Consider the following 21342-nt stretch of genomic DNA (forward strand, 5'->3'; position numbering starts at 1 on the left):
CTGACCTATGCAGACACGTTATAATCAATGGATCTGCACACACAGTGATTTTTCACTGACCGTGTCTCCGTGCGGCGTACATGCGTATCTGTGATTGCCGCACAGAAACATGTCCGTTTTTTTCTGGCATCACTGATGTCCCACGGACCACACTATGGTGTGATCCGTGAAACACGTACCAGAAAAACACGGACATTTAAAATAAAAATCTTTTTCAACTCACCTTCTCCAGCGATGCTGAGTTCGCTCTCTGCTTCTTCCTGGCTGGTTCATTATGGCATGCATATTCATTTATGCAGCCAGAGCCGGCCCGGAAGCAGCTGCAGAGGTGAGAGAGCGGTGGCTGGATGCTGAATTGCGGGACTCTTCAGCACCACGGAGAGCAAGAGCGGGGGCAGGTGAGTATATGTCCATGTGCAATCACGGAGTACGGATCACGTATCATGGATTGCACATGGACAACCACTGTGTGCCGTGAATCACGGAGTATGAAGGGACATGTGCGTGTTTAACACATCAGTGAAGAATGTCTGTGTTTTTCACTGAGGGGCATACATGTTACTAAGGGGTATACACTTTACTGTGGGAAATACACTTTACTGTGGGGCATACAAATTACTGGTAGCATAGATATTACTAAGGGGCATATAGCTCTGGTGTTGGGGCTTATACAGCTCTGGGGGCACATACAGCTCCGATGGGGAGGCTGGGGGCATACAAATCTGGTGTTGGGGCTGGGGGGCACACAGATCTGGTGAGGGGGGTGGCTGGAGGCATATAGCTCTGGTGAGGAGAGGGCTGCTGGGGCATACATATCTGGTGGGAGGGGGCTGGAGGCATACAGAGCTGGGGTGTGCTGGGGGGCATATAGATCTGGTGGGGGGGCATACAAATTTGGTGAGGCGGCCATACAGATGTGGTGAGGGGGGTGACTGGAGGCATGTAGCTCTGGTGAGGAGAGGGTTGGGTTGGTGAGGAGAGGGTTGGGTAGGTGGGGGTTCACATACAGCATTCCTTGGTGTTCAGCTCCTCTTCCTGCAGTCTCTTTATCTGTGGACAGAGCTCAGCATGTTGCTCGGTAGCTCTGCCCACAGATGCACTTCTGTACACAAACAGCCCAGCAGTGAGCAGTGAGTGCACGCTGAGCTGCAGATTTAAAGTGCCGGCAGCCAGAGTGCTGCTGCTGCCGCCCACCCATAACAGCGGCAGCACAGAGCCAGAGCAGTGAAGCAGCGCTCGGCTCTGCTCTGCTCATGTGCATTAGGAGGGGGAGAAAGTCAGACGGGGAGAGCGGGTGGGCGGAGCCACGGGCGGGACAATAAGCCTCACGATCGTGACACCGGGACACCCGCTGAAATCCGGTACAGTCCCGCTGTATCCGAGACGGTTGGGAGGTATGCAGGTGCACTGTGTTATGTATGATGTCTCTGCGGCATGTGTAAGTTATTGGGAAAATGGGGGTTGTATTAAAAAAAGCACTATCCATTTACAAACATTTTCTACTTTAAAGGGAAGCTGTGCCGGTGTACAGGCCGCCAATCTGGGGACAGCGAGGAGAAGAAGATGGACGCAGTGATGGGCGTGAAGGGAAAATATTCAGATCTCTGGTAATGATATACGAGTCCAGTAGGCGGTCCTAATAGTGATTGACAGCTGTCTCTGCATGCAGTCATACAGGGAGGCCTGTCAATCACTCAGAAGGACCGCCCACTGGACTCATGTATACAAACACCTGGGTTTTCAATGAATAAAATACAAAGTTTGCTGAAACTTTTCCTACAAAAACGTCTATCAACCTGATCACCTCCTCCTGCTCAATAACATCCTGCACACATGACCACAGTCTGATTACGAGGGGCTGCTGATAAGTTTTTGGCTTTGTGATCTTTTTTTGTTTCTATGTGTTTGTTGCTTATGGCAACAGTGTTCTATGCACATGGAAAACAAAGTGTCAGAGTCTAATGCGATATTCACAGCAACTGAGAGCAGAGGAGTGATAAAATTCTTGTTTCTGCAAGGAAAGTCCGCAAAGGATATTCATGATGGTATGTCGCAGACATTGGGGGATCAATGCCCTTCATATTCCACAGTTAAGAACTGGGTTGCCAAATGTAAAATGGGCCACTTCGGCACCAATGATGAGGAACGTCCTGGACGATCGAGAGTGGGTGTTGTTCCGCAGATCGTCGATTCTGTGCACAACCTCATACTGGAGAATCAACGAATTTCAGCTAAAGCAATAGCAGCCATCATGGGGATTTCCCGTGAACGTGTTTGTGTTATTATCAATGAACATTTGGACATGAGAAAGCTATCTGCAAAGTGGGTTCACAAATGTTTGACAACAGATCAGAGAAGCATGCGAGTGAAAACTTCCCGGTCCATCTGTCAGCGTTTCCGGACTGATAAGAACTTGCTGGATTGACTGGTCACTATGGATGAGACCTGGATTTATTTGTATGACCCTGAAAACAAGGAGCAGTCAAAAGAGTGGAGGCACAGTGGTTCTCCTCGTCCAAAGAAATTCAGGGTGCAAAAATCAGTTACTAAGGTGATGGTGTCTGTGTTCTGGGATAAGGAGGGCATGCTGCTAGTGGACTACCTTCAAAAGGGTTCCACCATCAATGCAATGTATTACATTGAACTTTTGGACCAATTGAAGGCAGCTCTGAAGGCCAAAAGGTGCAGCAAGCTGCCCAAAGGAATCTTGTTCCTGCAATACAACGCATCCGCTCAGACTGAACAAGCGACCACGGTAAAACTAGCTGAGCTGGGCTTCAAGATGGTTGACCACCCACCTTATTCACCAGATCTAGCTCCCTCCGACTATCATCTGTTTCCAAACCTGAAGAAACACCTCAAGGTAGCAAACTTCACACCATTGCTGATGCCGTGGCTGCTACGGATGCCTGGTTTGAGACACCACCGAAATCCTTCTTTTTGCTAGGCTTACAGGACTTGGAATACTGATGTAAGAAGTGTGTTGACATCAGTGGAGAGTATATGGAATAAATGTAAAGTTTCATCATCCGATGTCGTTTCTTTCTGGGTAAAGCCAAAGACTTATCAGCAGCCCCTTGTATGCTCAGCAGACTGATCAGAGTGGGATCCTTTTTTCTCGGAAGTGAAGAAAAGAAAAAAAAGTTTCTTCACATTCTACATTCTGTCAGTCAATGAAAATCGGATCGCACATGGATGTCATCCGAGTACTGTCTGATTTTTTTCACTGACTTGAATGGGCGGGTGCAATTTGATCTCCAAAGGAAACTTGTACAGGCTGCAATTTTTTCATAGATTGAATCTGTCAGTGAAAAATGTTGTTCATCTGCACTGCCACCATTGAGTAACATTGGTCTGAGTGCGATTTATTTTTTCATGGATTACACTTGGACCAAAAATACATTCTTGTACACAAGACGTAACTCACACTAAATTGACTGTATACAAATTGAACGGTGCTCCATGAGTGATCCCATTCACTTGGACCAACAAAAATGGGGAAGAAAGATCGTTAAAACATTTGATTCCCCATGCAGTATCACAATTTTTGTTGACGGCATGAACTACCCAATCACCAGATCACTAGAACAGCGTATTGACTTATAATAACACACACTGAAAAAAAAAAAACCTAACACTTTTGTTTTTGCTCCCATTTTTCATGAGCTGAACTCGAAGAGCTAAGACTTTTTCTATGCACACAAAAGGCCTTTTTCTCTCAAATATGGTTCACAAGTTTTTCTAAATCTGTTTCAGGCCTCTTTCACACATCCGTGCAAAACACACGTTTTAAACGATCCATGGTGTAGGTCTGTGTGTGTGTTCATCGTGTGCGGTCAGTGTGCTATCCGTGTGACATCCGCACAGCACATGGACAGCATGAACTTACCTGTCCATGGTGCTGCTGTGTCCGGCACTGCTGCTTCCGGTCCTCGGTGCAGTGCATATACAATGAGCATAATGAGCGGGGGTCGGAAGCAAGTGACAGCAGCGCTGGAGACATCAGCGGTGGAGACAGGTGAGTACAGAGAAGCATTTTATTTCACAGACAAGTGGTTTTCTCCGGTACATGTCACACTGATGTCACCCGGAGCACATCAGTGTGCGGTCCGTGTGACACCCGTGCTGCCAGAGAAAAACGGGGCATGTCTATGTGTGGAGCACATGGACACACGTATGCACCACACGGACACACAGTCGGTGTGAAAATGTGCCGCCCCAGCAGCGGATCGAACCGTTTGGATCCGGGGGTAGTGTCCGTTGTGGCTCGAGGGTCTCCAGACCCGGGGGCTTAGGGACCACACTCTAAAGTAAAAGGGGGATATTTACAGGGCAGCTATAGTTTGTGACGCCACCCGTGGTGTGCGGTAACTGGGTGTGATACCAATGTGATATGACTGAAGAATGAGTGTGATTAGATAGGAATCCTAATCAAAAGATAGTGATCACAGGTCTTATTTGATCCATCCAAACTCAGTATCAGAGAGGTGTCCTCTGGTTGACCTGATTTCACCATGATGAAGAGTACGTGTTAAGTAGGTCTTGACCAAACCACTGTTATGAGGAAGGAACACTTACAGTTCAACATATGCAGGAAACCATTGGTCAAGCCAGCAACATGTGCAGGAAGCTACTAGTGCCCACAGCAGCATGTGGTCAGGTTACATGACCATGAATAAGCAATCACATGCTGGTCACCAATTGCAATACTCCGTGCACACAACACCACAATGTACAAAGTTTGGTGTAAAAATACAGGGCTTGCTTAGTGAGACAGGGACATTTCCAGGACGCTCAAAGTGGACGCACTGCACCTGTGATGCATAGGCCGGGTTGTTTTCCTTCTCACTAATCGAGTCCTTCCGATGAGGAAGGAATCCTACAACATATGGTAATGTTGATGCATATTTCTGTTATTGTATAAGATTCTATGACTATAAAGTAGTGCTTATGCCTATGTACCATTAATTATTCATGTGCTATTAAAATAAATAATATCTTGCTATAAAGAATCTTAGTATTTGTGCCTGATTAGGATATCAGTGAGTGCTTCGTAAGTACGGGCTTTCAGCCCCTTTTTAGGAGAATTTAGCAAGACACTGGGAGTACCGCCGCTGCCGTTGGGAGTACCTGGGGTGATGGAATGGGGCAGCAAGTTGTCATTACCCTCCACAGGTGGGCGTATGCCCCAGGACTCTGGATGATGATACTGGGTGCAGTGATAGGGAGCTCACTCATGTACTCACTCAGCCAGTAAGCAGACGCTGACAACCGGGTAAACCAAGTCTCTGGGTGCCGCTGCCGCTCAAAGGGGAGCTTGTCCGGGTCCCGTCCCCTGCAGTGCTGCCTGGTGGTCCGTGACCTGCCTCCTGGCACAAAGTTTAAATTCACCGTAGTGGCCTGGTAGTCTGGAACTTGCCAGGCCCCGCTCCCCACTGTGGCTAAGTGTGGGAGCCTGCTCTCAGGGCTCACGCTTGGGATTTTAGTGGGCTGCTTGTATGGAAGGCCCTATCCCCCTCGTTGCGCTAGTGTCCCGATTCTGGAGCTAGTGGGAACAGTCCATGAAGGTGCCGTTCTCCGCAGGTTAATTGCCAGGTTGCCTGAAGCTTCTCCCCGACCTAGGGTCCGTGTACCCCGCTGTGCCTTCGGTCCCGGACTGGTGATAGGACCAGGCAGCTGACCATCCTCTTTGACCGGTTCAAGCACCTTGCCTCAATCCCCTGCGGCCGGGGGTCCGACATAGGTTGGCCACAAAAAAGGGCCACTCTAATATGTGCAGTTTTACAGTATTGAGGGGATCCAAGGGGGTCAGAATACCAGTCAGTATCTAATGTGACGACTATTTGCCAGTCTTCCATCTGCTCTGTTCAATGAAAACCGGGATTCATCAGTGAAGAGAACACCTCTCCAACATGCCAGATGCCATCAAATATGAGCATTTCCCCACTAATGTCAGTTACATTGATGAATTGCAGTCAGGTGCAAACCCAGATGAGGATGGTGAGTAGCAGATGAGCTTCCCTGAGAGGGTTTCTGACAGTTTGTGCAGAAATTCTTTGGTAAATAGTTTGTTGCAGCAATTGTCCAGGTGGGTGGTCTCAGATGATCTTGGAGGTGAAGATACTGGATGTTCAGATCCTGTGCTGGAGTGGTTACACGTGGTTTGTGGTTGTGAGGCCGGTTTGATGTGCTGCCAAATTCACAGACACGCCTTTGGATACGGCGTATGGTAGAGAAACGAACATTCAATTCACAGACAACAGCTCTGGTGGACATTCCTGTACTCAGCATGCCAACTGCATGTTCCCTCAAAACTTGAGGCATTACGCTGTGATAAAACTGCATTTTAGAGTGGCCTTTTATTGTGGCCAGCCTAAGGCACACCTGTGCAATAATCATACTGTCTAATCAGCATCTTGATATGATGGCACATGTTCTAGACCTCATTCAAACAGCAGTAATATGTTCATTTTTTTCCATTAGAGAAAACCAATATCCCAAGTCAATGTCTACATAAATGGGAACTATTTTTCTATTGGAATTATTTTAGTACATTATCAATTGTCTTTGCAGGTCACATGTAAGAAGTGTAATTAACGAAACATTACATTATTATGGGAAGACCAACAGACATTAGTCATAACCATAATGGTCATAAAAAAAAAAGATGGCCTCCCGGGGCCAGTGTCCACCTCTCCAGTTCTCAGCTTGAAGATGATGTATGCAGGACCAGGGAGCAAGGACTGCAAGCTGCAGGAACGTGGAGAGGAGAGAATCTGCAGTCTGGTCGGCCATTACAATTCCACAAACTGTGGCTGTGAGCACAAACGCTGAGATCCTTACAAATGACCATATTTCACTGTTTTTGTTCTCACAAACTCTAGGATGTCATCACATTACCACAAATCTATGCACTTATTGGTCCCTGCAGGTGGACATGGCTGCACTACCGTAAAGGGAGAAAACAGCCTTGAGCACCGGAAGTTGCTATCAATCTTAGATTACAATTGCTATCAGCTGAAATATGGATCCATGCCATAGGGAGAAGCTGCAAACAGCCGGAAGCCAGGTCAATCTTCTGCTTTATTAAGGAGAACCTGTCAGATGATTCATGTTTCCTCAAACCATGTGCAGCATGAATCGGACACGGTTATTGTAGCCATGGATGTTTTACACACACAACACAAAAGGAGATTGTTGTCAGCCATAGTGGGCACAGCGAGAAGAACTTGCTGGTGACCGGCCTCCAACTACGGTAGTCATTCAAGGCGCATAGTCCCCAGATGGCTTTCAAAGCACATTTTTTCTGAGAGGCTGCATTTTTGGCCATGTGGACATGTTGAGTATTCGGTGAGGTTTTTTTTTAACCTCCGTATTTGTAGCCAAAACCAGGAGTGGGCAAAACAATGCAGAAGTGGTACTTCTATTATACTTTTCCTCCAATTGTTCCACTCCTGGTTTTGCCTACAAATACGGGAGGTAAAAAAACTCAAATACTCACCGTCTGCACGTGGTCTTACAAATAGGGAGGTAAAAAACTCAAATACTCAATGTGTGTACGTGGCCCTAGATAAAGCAAACATGGCTTCAAAAACGGACCTGGTGACTGATTAGTGCTGCCCATATGAATCTGCTGACAGGTTCTCTTAAGTGATCTGTACTTAAAAAGGGTCAGATCTGGGGTCTCTTTTTCAGGATCCAGTTCTGGGTCCTCTATTTATTAAGGGTGTCTTGTCCTGGGTCTTTATTCACCAAGGGGCCCGAGCTGCTTAGGTTTGTGTTTAGGGCTCTCTTCCTTTTGGATGTGATTAAAGGAGTTGTCTAGCTCTGCTCATGTCTACATCAGGAGCGAGCAGGACCAGCTGCCTAGGGTCTACTGATATCTGCTGTGTCACATGTACTATGTACACCTTTTTAATGGCCCTACGTTGCCTGAAGCGTTGCGTGTTTTTCTTTGGTGTATATGCTGGAACCAATAAAGAGAATTCTTTTATAGAGATGGAGTTTCTTTGCCTTGGATTTCATGGTATTTACTGCAACTTTACACCCAAATGAAGGGTTGTTCCATGTAGCACGAACAAGTGCCGTGGTGCATGGAACACAGCAGGATATTGGCATCAAATGTGAGCAGATATCTGTAGATGCGACATCTCCGGTCCGTTCACCTCCAAATGCAGAAAAGAAGTTGAATTACCACTTTAAGGCCGGAATCACATTTGAGAGAACGGCACGAGTCTCACATCTCATCACCCGGCACGGTCGCACACGCTCCGGACAGGCTGCATGTATTTCTATGTAGCTGACCCGCTCCTGTCAGGAAAGTGTGCGGCTGTTGCGATGAAAGTGTCTCGCAAGGGTGACTCTGGCCTTAAGCCTGCTTTACACGCTACAATATATCTTACGATGTGTCGGCGGGGTCATGTCGTAAGTGACGCACATCCGGCATTGTAAGGTACATTGTAGTGTGTAACAGCTACGTGCGATTGAACGGTAAAACGTTCAATCGCACACACGTTGTACATTCCTCATAAATTGAACATGAGGTTGTTCATCGTACCCGGGGTAGCACACATCGCAGTGTGTGACACCCCGGGAATGATTAACAGATATTACCTGCGTCCTGTGGCTCCCGGCCAGCAATGTGGAAGGAAGGAGGTGGGCGGGATGTTTATGTCCCGCTCAGCTCCGCCCCTCCGCTTCTATTGGCTGGCTGCCGCGTGACGTCGATGTGACGCCGAACGTCCCTCCAACTCCAGGAAGTGGACGTTCGTTGCCCACATCGAGGTCGTATGGACGGGTAAGTACGTGTGACGGGGGTTAATCGTTTGTGCAGCACATTCAACAAAATTGAACGTGCCGCACATACGATGGGGGGCAGTTACAATGGCATACGATAACGTATGCGAAATCGTAACATGTAAAGCAGGCTTTAGGGGGTGAATCAAATGCCCTGGAATGTTTTTAGGATTCCCCTAAGGCCTCATTCAGGTGTCCATGTGGCAGGTATGTGTTGTACGTTTTTTTCACGGATACAGCATGTGCCAATTACACACTATGCTGCTATTCACATGTCCTTGTTTCTACACAGACCATGTGTCCATGTAAAACACACAGAGAAATGTCCATTTTTTTCCCAGCAATACGGATGACAAAGGCCAATGCAAGTCTATGGGTCTGTGAAAAACGTGTGCCATCCGTGTGAAAAGGATAGGAGAAGCTTTGTAATTTTTTTTTTTTAAAATGATCCATCCGTGAAAAACACTCATGGTACACACAGACACACTGATGTGACATTGGTGCCATTTTGTACACAGGGTTTAAATACGGACATATGAATGTGGCCCAAGACTGTGGGGCATCAGCTGTAAACGACTTGTGATGTCTGCCCCTCCGGCAGTCCCAGTTTGGAACGCAGGTCTAATAGGGGGGCATCTTGTTGAGTTGGGATCTATTTCCTGTCCTTCCCACGTAGCCGCCATTTTGAGCCCAACAAAACACAGGACACATTTCTGTTCAGTTTCCAGTTTTTACTGGCATTAGCTTTTCAACATGACATACGTAACATGAACAACAAGGTTAATATAAAAATAAACTCAGGAGTGCTCGTCGTACAAAACATTTTCTGTTTAACCCTTTTAGTCTGTACAGGTAAGGCCATGTTACATTACTCTCACACAGGCAAACACAATATTGTGTCATTTTCCCCAAACCAGTGGCTGAGTGGCGGTCGTCATCTCTGGTTTCTGTCAGGAGATGCTGGGAGTTGTAGTTTCACAGCAGGCTAGAGGGTCGACAACACCGATTTAAACACTACTTTACTATTTGGCCTAAGAAAAAAACACTTCTGCTGACCTAATGTCCTTGAAATAACTAAACTAGACATATTGGGCCTCAAAAAGTGTGAAATAACCTTGTTGCCTATAGCAACCAATCAGCGCTCTACTTAATGCCCAATATAAATTAAAGCCACATGCTTATTGGTTGCTACAAGTTCTGAGGCCATTCTGACACACTGGCGGCCATTTTGTCTGATCCATGTCACAGAGGAAGAAACAAAATGGCTGCCAGGTAGGCCACACGCTAAAACACCTAATATTACACTGGAAATTTGTTTGGTACACCAATTTGTGGGAACTGCTGTTACAATACTAATACTAAAGACTGTGCAACAAAGACGGTTAAAAATACAATTATGGGCCATTCCTCCAGCATTGGCCTGACCAATCTATGGTTTTTCTCGAGCCACAGCGGATATTAATGTTCCGTTAAGTTGATGTTAATAAGCAAAACATATTATTGCTGATGTTTCGCCGATGAGCGAATGTCCTATTATGGAACCGTGAAACAAAATGGTGGCTGAAATTATTTAAAGGGGTATTCACTGCCAAAAAAATTTCAAATTTGAGTGGGGCAAAAAGATTCACAGGACCCTGGTCCCATGGTCACATCACGAGTGCTTCATGGCATACGGTAGCACCGGAGGAGGCTCGCAAAGCAGAAAGTCAGCCATCGCTGGGTTCAAAAATCTGCTTGTCGCAATTCTAGGTCTATGGGGCTCGGCAAGTTTTCATCAGCTGTGCCCCCAAAATAAAATGTTCTTTCACTGGAATACCCCTTTAATTACAGAGTATGAATCTTATACAAAGGAGAATAGGACCGTCATTGGAAATTTGCTGTGATTTCTACAAGGGGGGGAAATTCCAATTCAGTAATTATGAAACCATTGATAAAAAGATCTAAGAAATGTTTCTGAGTCCGGTTTCTTTAAATATTAACCCTTCCATTACAACTACTACCGTTTCCCTTGTGCAATATAGTGGACCATAGCTAAATAGTACTTTCAGGAGCTTTTGTTTAGAAATACGTTCACATTCCCGAACTTTTACGTAACCTGTCAGATAAGATTCAAGTAAAAGATTTTCTGTCATAGATCAGCGCAGAGTTCACACATTCTTATGTTTGCGTTCAGTATATCGGCGCACGTACTCAAATCCGCACAATAATAGGCTGAGGTAAATGCAGGCATTAGCTTCAATGCACGTGGTCACCTGTAAAATGTGGCTGACAGTCATTGATACATATAACTGGTGGTCACATATGGTGGGGAGATTGATAATAACTTAGTGCAAATGACTGGTTGCTATGGGCAACGCCACCAGATTTTGCACCGCTCTTTTCACCTATGGCTGCTGTATAAAAGGAACAAGCAGCCAAAACTGGAAGCCAGGATCATGCCATGACCTCTAAATACAGATTATACTCCAGAAACGCTGTCCTGGGTAAGAATTAGCATCTAGAAGTAGATGGATTCTTAGATATAGCAGAGCTAAGACTGTCATTTACCTAGTGCTGCCACAAAAGGTTGTAAGACATGACAAACCCAGCTCTGCTACATGCGCAGTGGAGATTGATCACTGGTTCGGTGATATCCCCTGTTCTAGCATGCAAGATGTGTGTCGCTGTTGGCAGAATCATGCTCAGAGCGGTGTTATAGGGCAGTGTGACCACTGCCATGTAAGACGGCGGGTGCTAGAGATATGGATGTGAGAGGTGCTGGTATAACATGACCCTTGGTCCGACAGTGGCCATGAAGCTGGTGGGATAACGTCACAACTGTGCTGACACTAGAAAACGGTTTATTGGGAGGAGGCCATGCTACAGTTATGTCATTTCACAGCCTGGTCCCCGGCTTTACTTGTTCCCAAACTGCTGCCACTTCTCTCCAAGCTTCAATTTGAAAAAAATCCTACTTAATAAAGATACATTCTTAAATAAGAATAAATAGATTATGTGCACGGAGAGACGTTGCAGCCTTTCCAGTATAAGGCTATGTGCGCACGTTGCGTAAAAACATGCAGTTACGCTGCGCTTTGTAGCGCAGCGTAACTGCATGCGTCCTGCGGCCCCTGCACAGTCTATGGAGATTGTGCAGGGGCCGTGCGCACGTGGCGTCTAAGAGCGCAGCGCTTCGGCTACTGCCGAAGCGCTGCGCAAAAAGAAGTGACATGTCACTTCTTTCCTGCGCTTTGCCGGCAGCTCCTGCTCTGTCTATGGGAGGAGCTGCAGGCAGAGCGCATGGAATCGGCGCTCACTACGGACATTTCTGCAGCGATCTAAAGCGCACATGTGCTCTTCAGATCGCTGCAGAAATTTCTGCAGGGCTTGTACGCAACGTGCGCACATAGCCTTACACCTAGTGACGATGACGATGGATCATTCCTCTACAAAGGCTGCCGCAGCCATGGTCGTCCTCAGACCTCCTCTGGTTGTTGCCTTCAGATCTTCCAGTTCGGTGTTCAGTTTCCCAATAACCCACTCCATGGCATCCCGGCCCTGCAATTGGAAGAATAGAAACATGACATGGCTGCATTACCCAGAATACCAGACTTAAAGGGGTTGTCCAATACTTTTTATATAGTATAAACATGCGCCCCCCCACACTAGGCTGTTTGCGTCCTCCTCTGGCAATAGGGGATCCAAGTGACCACTCTAGCTGTTCAGTGGCCACTGATTGTTTTATCCGGCTTCGATGGGACTTAGCAGCTAAAACCAGTCGTAGTGTTCTTCCGGCTTGGACAAAATGTCACCTGATGCCAAAATAGATAAGACTGGAGAAGGCCACCGGCAACAATACAGAAGACCATTTGAGGTCCAGTAATTTTGGCACCATCATGGGTCCATTTTTAGACTAAAATTAAATGTAGTAGACGACCCCTTTAAGCTTTATTTTTTATGAAACGCCATTTATCAGAATAGGCACTCCTTAAAGGGAACCTGTCGGGTGCAATATGCACCCAGATCCACGAGCAGTTCTGGGTGCATATTGCTAATCCATGCCTAACTGTCCTTGTATCTAGTAGCATAAATAAAGAGAACTTTAGAAAAAGTATTTAAGATATTTTATGATATGATAATGAGCTCAGGGATTCGTAGCAAGTGTGTTAGTTCCTGCGCTCATTCCGCCCTTTTAGCATGTTAGTACGCCCACAGGGGTGTGATAACATGCTATTCAATGCACACTGCCTAGCGAAGCATCATCAGCGGTGAAGCGTGTACCTGTGTCCGTTGTCACCGCTTCCGGGCTTAATGTCAGTGCCCATGATTAGAATGCCCCACACTTCCGGTCATGCGCACAGGGTGTACCTGTTTTGGCTTCAGAGAGGTCTAGTACGCATGACCGGAAGTGACGGGCATTCTGATCATGTGTACTGACCCTACATCCGGCGTTCTGAAACGGTGACAGCTCTAATCTGAAAGTTGATATCCCAGAGAAAAGCTGGGTCACACAGCAAATTTGATCTCTATAGGTCATGCAGCCCATGATCGCCATGTGTTGCTGGTACATCTCAATATAAAGATAAGAGGTAAAGACAGAACTTCCTGGGTACCTCAGAACCACTTTGATTTTTGAAACTTGCTAGTTGCGGCACCTTGGGGGGGGTTCAAAATGACCACATTCACATACATTATGTTGTTATGTACCAGCGACATACAGTGATCTTTCAAGCCACACATCCAAGCCTTCTTCACCTCCTGCCGCCTCCAACTCAAAAATATTTCCCAGAGCCGTACATTCCTTTCCCAAGAAGCTGCAAAAACCCTAGTACATGCCCTTATTATCTCTCGCCTGGATTATTGCAACTTCCTGCTCTGTGGCCTCCCTTCTAACAGTCTCACACCCCTACAATCTATTCTAAACCATGCTGCCCAACTAATCCACCTGTCTCCCGGCTACTCCCCGACCTCGCCACTCTGCCAATCCCTTCACTGGCTTCCCATTGCCCAACGACTCCAGTTCAAAACCCTAACCATGACCTACAAAGCCATCCACAACCTGTCTCCTCCCTACATCTGTGACCTAGTCTCCAGGTACTTACCTGCACGCAACCTCAGATCCTCACAAGACCTCCTTCTCTACTCCCCTCTCATCTCCTCTTCCCACCATCGCATCCAAGATTTCTCCTGTGCCTCCCCCATACTCTGGAATGCTCTGCCTCAACACATCAGACTCTCGCCAACCTTGACAAGCTTCAAAAAGGAACCTAAAGACCCATCTCTTCCTACAAACCTACAACCTGCCGTAACCCTCAGTCTGATACAGCGCCGCACAATCAGCTCTACTCTCACCTACTGTATCCTCACCTATCCCTTGTAGACTGTGAGCCCTCGCGGGCAGGGACCTGTCTGTGTCTAGTATTGTTTAGGATTATTGTACTTGTCCCTATTATGTATACCCCTTTCACATTTAAAGCGCCATGGAATTGATGGCGCTATAATAATAAATAATAATAATCTCTGGTTGTGTGATCACAGTTGGCATGTAATCCCAAATTAACTAAAATACAGGCAACTGTGTGGCAATCTACCCAAAGAGGTAGTGCAATGCCGTGACCAGACGCAGGTCATTACACCACTCACCTTGTTGGCATTGCTAGATATGGTGTTTGCCATCATTCCCTCCAAATAGCTGCTCAGACTGACTCCTTTCACCGTTATGATGGCTTCCTGGGTCAGGACAGTTCTGGAAACACAAAGAGGAACATACAATCGTCAGGTAAATGTTATCCAATGGCTCTTGAGTGATTATAAAACTACAACTCCCAGCATGCCGGTAGGAGTTTAGACAACAGAACGTCTTTCCTAAAGTTTGCCATCCGGTGTAAACCTCCCACACGAGCACGAATAATGCTGTACGTGGCACGGACTTACTTTTTGTCATCCTGAGGATGTGGCTTGTACACAAGTCTTTCGTCCACAGATATCATATGTGTAAAGGTGATCTGTATGAAGGGAAGAAAACACCAGTAAACCCTATGACTAGGCTGTTAACACATAAAAAGCCAATAAAAGCTATGATTTGTGAACCTTGGACTCCAGCTATCCAGAGAATGTCATGTACAAGGACGCCGCTATCACTTACATTCGCAGACTTCAGTTCCATTGTTTTGGTCACAGGATCCACCACCGAATGCTCCTGGATATAGGTCTTCGTTCTTGATGCCCCTATAATCTATAAAGAACCCAAAAAAACAATTAAATTACTTAAAGCAGACAGAGGAGGTGCTGCTGTTATCAGATCCCTGCTCCTATGTTCTCTCCAGTGATTAAACAGTTAAATGCTCTAGTCTCCGCATAGTCTGCATTTTCAATGGAGGGTCTCTGCTGACACTGCTGTTCCTTTGTGCCAGTAAAAGGTCATGGACAGCAGAACGGCACACAACATCCCCGCGCTCAAGGCTCCGAGAGGGGAGCGATGGAAACAGTGATCGCACTTACGGATTTGACTAGGCTAGGCATGCCCCATTCTGTGCTGAGGAGCCGGTGACTGTGCAGCTTCCCACCGCTGTCCACGTGTCTGTTCAGTACGTCCACGCCAACCACGTTTGGATTCATGGGATTCGGGTATTTCTGCATAGCCGCTGTGCTAACGGTCTCCCATGGGTGGCTGTAATATAAAAGCAAAACATTTTTTACCAACTACTCCACACTCTGGAGAAAAGGAGCTCCAATATGTATATACTATACTATACAATATCAGTAGACTGCTCAGCAACATGACGGATTATAAAGGCAACAGAGACAGGAACCCCTATTAGAGTGGAACTGCTGGAGTGGGCATCTATCTCTCTGGAGGGCTTAGGGAATGACGTACCCTCACCCACCCAGCCACCACGTACCCTCACCCACCCAGCCACGACGTACGCTCACCCACCCAGCCACCACGTACGCTCACCCACCCAGCCACCACGTACGCTCACCCACCCAACCACCACGTACCCTCACCCACCCAACCACCACGTACCCTCACCCACCCAACCACCACGTACCCTCACCCACCCAGCCAAAACGTACGCTCACCCACCCAGCCACCACGTACCCTCACCCACCCAGCCACCACGTACCCTCACCCATCCAACCACCACGTACCCTCACCCACCCAACCACCACGTACCCTCACCCACCCAGCCACCACGTACCCTCACCCACCCAGCCACCACGTACGCTCACCCACCCAGCCACCACGTACGCTCACCCACCCAGCCACCACGTACCCTCACCCACCCAGCCACCACGTACCCTCACCCACCCAGCCACCACGTACGCTCACCCACCCAGCCACCACGTACGCTCACCCACCCAGCCACCAAGTACGCTCACCCACCCAGCCACCACGTACGCTCACCCCCACCCACCCAGCCACCACGTACGCTCACCCTCACCCACCCAGCCACCACGTACCCTCACCCACCCAGCCACCACGTACGCTCACCCACCCAGCCACCACGTACCCTCACCCACCCAGCCACCACGTACCCTCACCCACCCAGCCACCACGTACCCTCACCCACCCAGCCACCACGTACCCTCACCCACCCAGCCACCACGTACCCTCACCCCCACCCACCCAGCCACCACGTACCCTCACCCACCCAGCCACCACGTACCCTCACCCCCACCCACCCAGCCACCACGTACCCTCACCCACTGTTTTTAGTTGGCAGTGTGCTTGCATGATACACAACAGCTGATCACCATCTAAGCTGTAATATTGAAGGCTTACAGGGCCATCCTCATCTATTTATGGTATATTCACAGAATATCCCATATATGATTGATGAGAGTCCTCATTCTCAAAAAAAGAAGGGTGATACAACTGTTCCGCATGGACAATTGTGTCTAATGACTTCTATGGGACATCGTAAATATCCGAGCACAATGTCCTGCATGACCTCTCATTGTACGGTAATTACTGACTGTACAGGTCTGTGCTGATTCCTGAGCAGGGTGGCGCTTTGTATCACAATCTGAACGTTCAGTCCTCTGCAGGCTATATAAAACCGCAGCGGAGAACATCCCTCCATAGACCAGGTTCACAAGATCAACATTTATGGTCTGAAGTCTGGACGGGAAGTAGAGGTCTTCTGATCTGAACCCAACAGACTCACACTTAGAAGACCTGCGGCCGGTTCGGACATTGCGGACTCTGACCTGAATGTCGACATGAAAAACCGGCCTCACTCCTCAATCAGACAAGTGCGATAGTTCATGTATGTAACAAATGGTCTGAGCGTCATCAGTGTCTGGTCAGGGTCGGAGATTTCCATGTGTGGGATGATGAGATTCCATTATTTCCAATGTTAATCAATCATGGACCGCACTAGTACATTACACCGATCCCACCCGAGTGCTGTACGAGGTTTTCACGGACATGTAAACTGTATGTGTAATTTTGATCCATGACTCCAATCAAAAATGGATTCGTTCTCTGTGGACACACATGGTGCATAAAACCAGAAGCGAACAGCACCGCAGACGTTAATGGGGACAGGATCAAGGGATGTTTGCACTGCAGCGAGCCCACCAGATTCTTGGGAGCCCACTGATCCACACTCCGGGGGGTGTTACTAAACTACAACTCCCAGCATGTGCGGACAACCTACAAGACGGGTGCTGCAACAGACCACAGCGAGAAACCACGTCCTCTCCAATACGGGAACTGCACAGTAATTAGCGACATTTCCGACAAGTTGAGTCATTTCACTCCGAAATAAGGATAGTGGTGTAAGAGCTCTCTGTTATCAGCCCCTTCAGACTTACATGGCTGCACTGTACTAGAATGGGACTATAAATGAGCTTGTCAAAAAAAAAGATCTCCCCCCGGTAATCAGTTTTTTATAATTCAATTATATACTACGGCTGATAACAGAGAACACAATGCACATAAGCAACAGTCACATGGAGAGACCAAGTATGCTCTAATGGAAAAAGCGGGATTCAGAGGAAGCGGCCGGCACTGGACCCTCCCCCTGTAACATTCCAGCACTAATGGAAATGGCATGCTGCCCCATCACCCTACCCACCACCATGGCTATCTGCACACCCACCCACCACACTGTTAACCTTTACACTGCCAAATATACGTTTCTACATATGAAATCACCTGATAATCTACACTCTTATTTATTACAGAATGGCGGATATTTCCGGAAGGTCCACATGCCGACACGGGCGAACCAGTCCAGGAAGACAATGACACGGTGTGCAGTGTGGGGATTAACGAGGTGAAGACATTAATGACTCATTAAGAAAACTCCACCTGTCTCTGACATGTAATGAAACAATGCAGCACGGCGGGAGCTTCCCAGCAACGGACCGCAAGTCCCAGCATGCGATGTGCCAATCAGTCCTGTAATTATAGGGTTATTCTGCCTGTCCACTCTCCTGACGTCTTTGTGTACACTGGAAATAACAGTTCTGGATATGGTCCTCTGTTACTGCTCCTGGAAATGTATATACACAAACGGAAACAAGAAGAAAGGCCACCAAGACTTCTTCCGAGCTGCACCAATCCTCTGGAACGCTCTACCCCAAGAAGTTAGGATGAATCACAACTTAAGTCAGCTTCAGACGCTCCCTAAAAACGCATCTTGTTAGGACGACCTATCACACTCTCTAGCCGAACTAAATTCACATAGTCCCTCTACAACTTCTCAGAACATAACCCCACGTCAAACTCCATGGCACCTAAATGCATCTCAAGGCTCTGGCCAACTGGTCCAGGAAGCCATTATCTATCCCCCATTTCCTTGAGATGGCTGGACAGTCATTGTAAATAAGCACTTGTACCTCGCCCCTCCCCCCCTCCATCTCATTGTAGATTGTAAGCTCTCACGAGCAGGGTTGTCTTTTTACCCCTCTAAATATTGTATTTTCTATAACTGTTACTTGTTTGTATATGATCCTCCTGAATTGTAAAGCGCTGCGGAATATGTTGGCGCTATTATTATTCTTATTAAGGCCCAATGCAGCAAAGTGTGAGAAAATAATTATTTGATGGGGGTATGTACTAAAGTAAAAGGATCTATTCAGAGAGAGTTAACCAAGTGTTCCTATAATGAACCTTCCTATAGGGACACTGGACTTTAGGACACAAAACCCCCATCTCCTGCGGTGAAGATGCAGACTGCTCTCTGTTATCAGTTATGTCCATCTGGAGACAGACAGACCCTTGTCATACCCTTTATCACATCACTACAGGAAGGCGCACCACGGCGGCGCAGGAAGGCGCTCCACAGCGGCGCAGGTAGTATCTGCAGCCCTTCCTCCCCTGCATGGCCATACACAGCGCTCAGTCCTATAGATGTGGAATGGGACAGTAGAGAACACATGGCCGTCACTGCCTTCACAATGGGGACACATCACCTTTCTTTATTTATTGTTAGGTGCCTATTAATCACTTTTGTTAACAGAGGATTCTGGAAAACCCCTTTAAATATGAAATATTGTTAAAAGAAATGTATTCAATTTCCTTTAATCCAGCCCAAAATAATACAGAAGACCCTTGTCCCCGGCACAGAATGACTTCTCGGCATCCACTGACTATCTGATGATCCAGTAATGGCCGGTATATAAGGAATGTGGCTCTGACAGGTTACACACGTGATACCAACACAGTAACAATGGCCTTTAAACCCCGGGGCATTCCACATCCTGCACTGCCACATAGGTCAGTAAACACAGCAGTGCCAAAAGTGGGCGCATACTGACATGGGGGCTCATTATACAAAAAAATAACCTTATTAAGTGTCATTGTTACCGACAGCAACCAAACATCAAAATGCACTGACTGGTTGCTATGGGTAACTAAGCCAGATATTCTCCCTATTGCATCTCAATTGTAAGGTGCTGCAGAATATGTTGGTGCAATATAAATAAATTATTATCTATATTTAGATTCTATATGGAGCCTACAGAATGTGACATCCTCTGAGACTCTGCGCCGGACCTGGGGCGGGTGAAAAAAAAGCACAAGGGGTTTTTATATTTCGACAAACTGCACCTGGTGACTGAATTTTTGTAAAACTGGAGAACCCCTGTAACTCCTGCCAGCGTCAATTCAGAGTCCGTTCTGCCTTGAGCCAAAGGCCTAAATATTATTGACTTAGACTGGTTGCTAAGAACTTTTCTTGACAACCTCATTTAGTGGTCGTTAGGTACTTCATCCCTAGCAACCAGTCTGTCTCAAGTGACTGCTGCAGATCTTAATGCAGGATGGGCGCCGTTGCTCTGTACAGGACCAGGCAGCCGTGGTCGTTCGCCGGGTTGTGTATTGTGTTGCGGTGCGGTGTCATGTGTACTGATGGCAGCACACCTGCTATTGTGAGGTCTGAGTATCGCTGTATTACCTGTAAGTGAAGCGTGTGCGTTCTCATCTGCGGCCGCTGCACACGGCGGGTGTGCCGCATTGCTGTGCACATTGCCGCCATGGCTGGGATGCTTAGCATCGGTTTTGTCTCGGGGCAGGGAGGTGCACAAGATGGACTTGAGAAGAAAGCGCAATCCTCATACACACACATCTGATGAAATGACAGAATCCATGTCCTGCACAAAGATGCAGCTTAATATATGACATCACTGGGCACGTGACACCACCGCAGATGACATCACTGGGCACGTGACACCACCGCAGATGACATCAGAGGGCACCACAGGTGACATCACTGAGCACGTGACAACGCCACCACTGATGTCATCTGTGATGCCCTGTGATGTCATCACGGAGCACGTGACATCACCGGGCAGTAATATGGAGGTTGACATAAGAATATCAGTTACTATACAGGGTTAATGACTACCACATATGACTATTGGAATCATTCCAAGCAAGTCGATGACGAGAAAAAAAAAAAATAGAACTACAATTCCCAGCATGCCTTTCACTGCAGCCCCTATCATATAAGAAAACGGCTTGTAAAGCGTCCTGGGATTTGTAGTCCGTTACACGGCGGATCTTGATCGGGAACCTTCCGTCAGGAGCCCGGGCCGCACGGACGGCCATGAACACCCCACCACCACTAAGGCCTCTAACACTCACTCGAACACATGTTCTGAGGTCCAGATCTTCATGCTGCCGGTGATACGGTCTCTCCGCCCGCCAGACAGTCACACACCAAGTGACCGGGGCGTGTGATCGGTGCGCAGACCAGGGAAAGAGGGCGACCAATCAGAAACAGCAATATTGCGTTTTACGTCACTGACGTGCGTCATTTAGCCCCACCCCGGAGCCGGCATTGTTAAAGGAACAGGAGGTGACCTTCACGTGCCGGTCATGTGTCACCGTGTTCTGTTCTTTGTCCTCGGCTGTGAGGACGGAGCGGAGACCGGGGAGGAAGAGCCACACAGGGGGGAAGGGGACCATCCGCTGTGTGAGCGCGTCCCTCCATTGGGGTGTAAGGCGCTGAAGCTGCAGTCGCTTGTACAATACATGCAGTAGTGGAATGTGACATGATCGCTTTCCTATGACTATAGGGTCGGGGAAGGTGGGTGTGGGGACCTTCCCCC

The 21342-nt window shown here is 47.6% G+C and overlaps 1 protein-coding gene across 1 annotated transcript; it reads right to left on the bottom strand.

Annotated features, from left to right (window-relative positions):
- Nucleotides 1-10058: 10058 nt before the first annotated feature.
- Nucleotides 10059-20998, bottom strand: PRELID3B (PRELI domain containing 3B). Its single transcript, XM_075350370.1, has 7 exons — nt 20876-20998; nt 15277-15445; nt 14921-15010; nt 14710-14780; nt 14419-14521; nt 12190-12333; nt 10059-11824 (listed from the first exon to the last, which is right to left on the bottom strand). Exons 1-6 carry the CDS (start codon nt 20905-20907, stop codon nt 12214-12216), a joined length of 585 nt encoding a protein of 194 aa, XP_075206485.1. The 5' UTR covers nt 20908-20998; the 3' UTR covers nt 10059-11824; nt 12190-12213.
- Nucleotides 20999-21342: the final 344 nt, after the last annotated feature.

Source organism: Anomaloglossus baeobatrachus, chromosome 5, assembly GCF_048569485.1.
Source record: "Anomaloglossus baeobatrachus isolate aAnoBae1 chromosome 5, aAnoBae1.hap1, whole genome shotgun sequence".
Classification (NCBI taxonomy): domain Eukaryota; kingdom Metazoa; phylum Chordata; class Amphibia; order Anura; family Aromobatidae; genus Anomaloglossus; species Anomaloglossus baeobatrachus.

Coding starts and splice junctions, on each gene's coding strand:
- PRELID3B (XM_075350370.1), bottom strand. CDS start 20,907: ATGAAGATCTGGACCTCAGAACATGTGTTCGA. Junction 14,781..14,920: donor TGGAACTGAAGTCTGCGAAT/GTAAGTGATAGC, acceptor CCCTTCATACAG/ATCACCTTTACACATATGAT. Junction 12,334..14,418: donor TATCTAGCAATGCCAACAAG/GTGAGTGGTGTA, acceptor TTCCAATTGCAG/GGCCGGGATGCCATGGAGTG.